Raw genomic sequence first — 3,439 nt, 5'->3', positions numbered from 1 at the left:
ACACACACACACACACACACACACACACACTCATATATAGATTGTAATTAAGATTAGATCATACAGAGGGTATTTAAGTAGAATCACAGTATCTGTTACCTTATTTGACGGCCGTTATTGACAAGGGGGTAAGTGTTACAAGATTTGCTTTTTAGGGGTGGTAGGTGTAATTTTTGAAACATAGGAGAAGTCCGTATAATTATGACAAATTTCAAAGGAGGTTCGCGTAATTTACCCATAGTATAATGATTAAAGCAACTTAAGGGTGATTGGGATATATTGATTCAGTGGCTGAGATGTCACAAAATAAGTGACAGGATTAACTCACATTATTTTCTCAACAAGTGTTGCTTCAGTTCTCACTCTTAATTTGTGACTTAACAGGTGCGGATGGAGGATAAAAGACTGACTAACGTAGCTTCAGCAAATTTGCCTTTTCACACAAACACAGCTTAGCAAATGTGCCTTTTCACACACGCACTCAAGGTATATATATATATATTCATATGACATAAGCTGGCTAGCATATTCTATATGCTGAAAGAAGCAAGCAGACTTTGATTGTTAACTACACAGCACTATTCACTCAAAATGTCATTTTTCATCTTTTCTCAATATTGTACAATTTAAAGAGGACTGTATTAATTGACACCCATTTCTCTATAACATACATGTCCAATGAACTATGTCAACAAACAATATCCTCTAAAATATTCCAATTACAAGTCCGTACTTGTTAAAAAATAAGTACGGATTAAAATGTCTAACAAGCCACAAAACAGTACAACCAATGAAATCAAATTAAATTGAATCAAATTAAATTGAATAGCTCCATAAGAACACTTCAGCATCAGCAAATTAAATTGAATAGCTCCATAAGAACACTTCAGCATCAGCTTCCATGTCATTCTCATTGTGCCCATATCCTCCAGAGTGAGGTGGAGGTAGCATCAACCCCTCAGCCATATTTGCAAGCAATCCCGGCATGCTGAAAACCGCCTCCTCATCCATGAACAATGCTTTCTCCGGCAATGTCATCGTTCTTTCAGGCCTCATGTCATCACCGGAAACCTCACTGGATGGATCTTCCGACACCCGGAAAGCTTCCGCCGCTATGGCTGCAGCCTTCTGGATGTCCTTAACATTGTCCGATGCCGGTACAGGCAGCCGCCAAACCGAGTCAGCAAAATTGAGACAAGCCAACCGGCGGCCCCTCAGCGCTAGCGCCGCCACGTCATGGGCCCGTGCAGCCATCTCCACCGTGGGGAACGTCCCCAGCCATATTCTCGACTTCTTGTTAGGCTCCCGGACCTCGCACACCCATTTCCCGCCGTTCCTCCGCCTCACACCCCGGTACACCGGGTGCCGAGTCTCCCGGAACTTCTTCCTCCCTGCTCGCTTCTTCGGATGACTCGAAGCCAACATAACCTCCTCGTCGGAACAATTGGCACGGCCGTTGCTGCAGCCATCAGACACCACAGATGATGATTCCGGTGACCAGAAATCTGACCCACATGGAAATGGGTCTGAATAATTAGAAAGGATTTCCATGAACTAGTAGTAGTAGTAGCAGTAGAAGAAGAAGTGTTAGTTGAAAAATTAAGTGGTAGTGGGTTTGAGTTTGGTTTTGGGAGAACAAGTATGAGTAACATATATGATGAAGTGAAAATGAATATATATATAGAGAGAGATTACAATATTGTAACACACGGTTCCAACACAACAAAGTGGGATATTATATGATGATGTTGATGTGGTGCCAGCTGTTTTTGCCACCAAGTTGTAAACTAATAGGTCATTGCCATGTGTTATTTTAGGTGACGTGGCCAGTCAACAGGTGACGTGATCCTTATCCACACAATCCTATGAATCAACTATAACCGTCAAAATCTTTAACCAAAAAAAAATCTATAACCGTCAAAATCAAATTCATTTATAAATGGATTTCTTTTGCTGAAATAATACGAGGAGACAAATTCCTGGCGGATCATACTAAGTTATGGTAATTTTATTTTGGACATCACTTAAGAGTTTCCCTGGTGAAATTGTACACCGCCCTTGGCCGATGTAGACTAATAAAAAATAATATAATTTTTTTAATTATTAAATTAGATATAATGAGATATATATTCACTCATCAAATTAGATATTGTGAGTATTTAAATCATCTATAATTTGCTAATGGAAAAAGACATTGTCTATTTTTAATTGGTCAACAGTATGAAAGACATTATGAAGTCCAAAGAGAACGCATTACCTCTGGTTATTAAATTCGATTGGTTAATGCCTGCAAAACGAAATGAGAAATCCTACTGATATTCACGACTATACAAATCTTTATGCGTATACTTGATGGAGACAACACAGACTGCTTTTATTAGGCATGGGTCCTTTGTAAGGATACTATATGAATAAAGAAAGACAGAGAGCAATCCAATATGCAAACCTAATTGTTTTATTCTAATCCAAATCGTAACCACCTTTAACTTCTCACAACTACACTGCTGTAACTTCCCAAAACTTGTAATGCTGTGTCAGACATAGTGGATAAGAATATGAATGTATTGTGGCAATATAGGCCACACACGTGTTATAAATACTTGTGTCTTACACATTACTGATGAGAACTATGTATAAATTCGCTAATAAAGACCTAAATATTAACTATTATTTTTATTTGAGGTGTTTGGACATTGTATATGACATCGTGGGATTTGATTGTATTGAAATTGATAGTCCAATTGTAATTTTTTTTTAACGAACAATGCTTGCCTTAGGCCGCATAAGATGAAACCTTCTTCTTATGATGAGGCGGTCCAATTAATAAAACATCAATAAGTGTTTAAGTTTTAAAAGAAAAAAAAAAATTGATGATTACAGTCAATAGAAACTAACTCTTCCCTCGTTCTCTCTCACGCATCTATATATATTACTTTTGTGTTTTGAATATAAAATCAAACAATATTTTTCGCGTTAGTAAATCAGATCATGTGAGTTGAATTGATCAATAACAACGTCTTCATCTCAAGACAAGTAGTTAACCATTCCACTGCTGATAGCCTTCGAGTCCATATTCCTCCACATCGATGTTGTCCTTTATAGACAGTGGTGGTGGTGGGCTAATGTATCCCTTGTGTTCATCTTTGACGGTGTCGTTTTATGGCTCCGGCAATGGGTTTAACTCCATATCCATGACGCCGAGTTGAAATTTGGAACGATTCCATGGAGCTCGTACGCTAGTGGCTTTCCCGTCGTAGGAAGAGCCGATTGAATAGCTTATGGATACTTCTTGAAGTTTTGATTGCCTGTAGTCATCATTTTATTTTATTTTTTTTCTTTTAAAAGAAAAAAATGATGATTACAGTTAATAGAAACTAACCCTTCCCTCTTTCTCTCTCACACAGCGATATATATTACTTCTATGTTTTGAATCTAAAAT

General features: G+C 37.9%; 1 protein-coding gene across 1 annotated transcript; it reads right to left on the bottom strand.

Annotated features, from left to right (window-relative positions):
• Positions 1 to 791: 791 nt before the first annotated feature.
• On the bottom strand, positions 792 to 1,651 carry LOC132271862 (dehydration-responsive element-binding protein 1A-like). Its single transcript, XM_059773366.1, has one exon. The coding sequence runs from the start codon at positions 1,549 to 1,551 to the stop codon at positions 859 to 861; it is 693 nt and encodes a 230-aa protein (XP_059629349.1). The 5' UTR covers positions 1,552 to 1,651; the 3' UTR covers positions 792 to 858.
• Positions 1,652 to 3,439: the final 1,788 nt, after the last annotated feature.

Source organism: Cornus florida, unplaced genomic scaffold, assembly GCF_030987335.1.
Source record: "Cornus florida cultivar Cherokee Brave unplaced genomic scaffold, ASM3098733v1 CherokeeBrave_3.0.0_Hap2_Chr08, whole genome shotgun sequence".
Taxonomy (NCBI): domain Eukaryota; kingdom Viridiplantae; phylum Streptophyta; class Magnoliopsida; order Cornales; family Cornaceae; genus Cornus; species Cornus florida.
The sequence above is the reverse complement of the archived record's forward strand: the minus strand, read 5'-3'. Positions and strand labels throughout refer to the sequence as shown.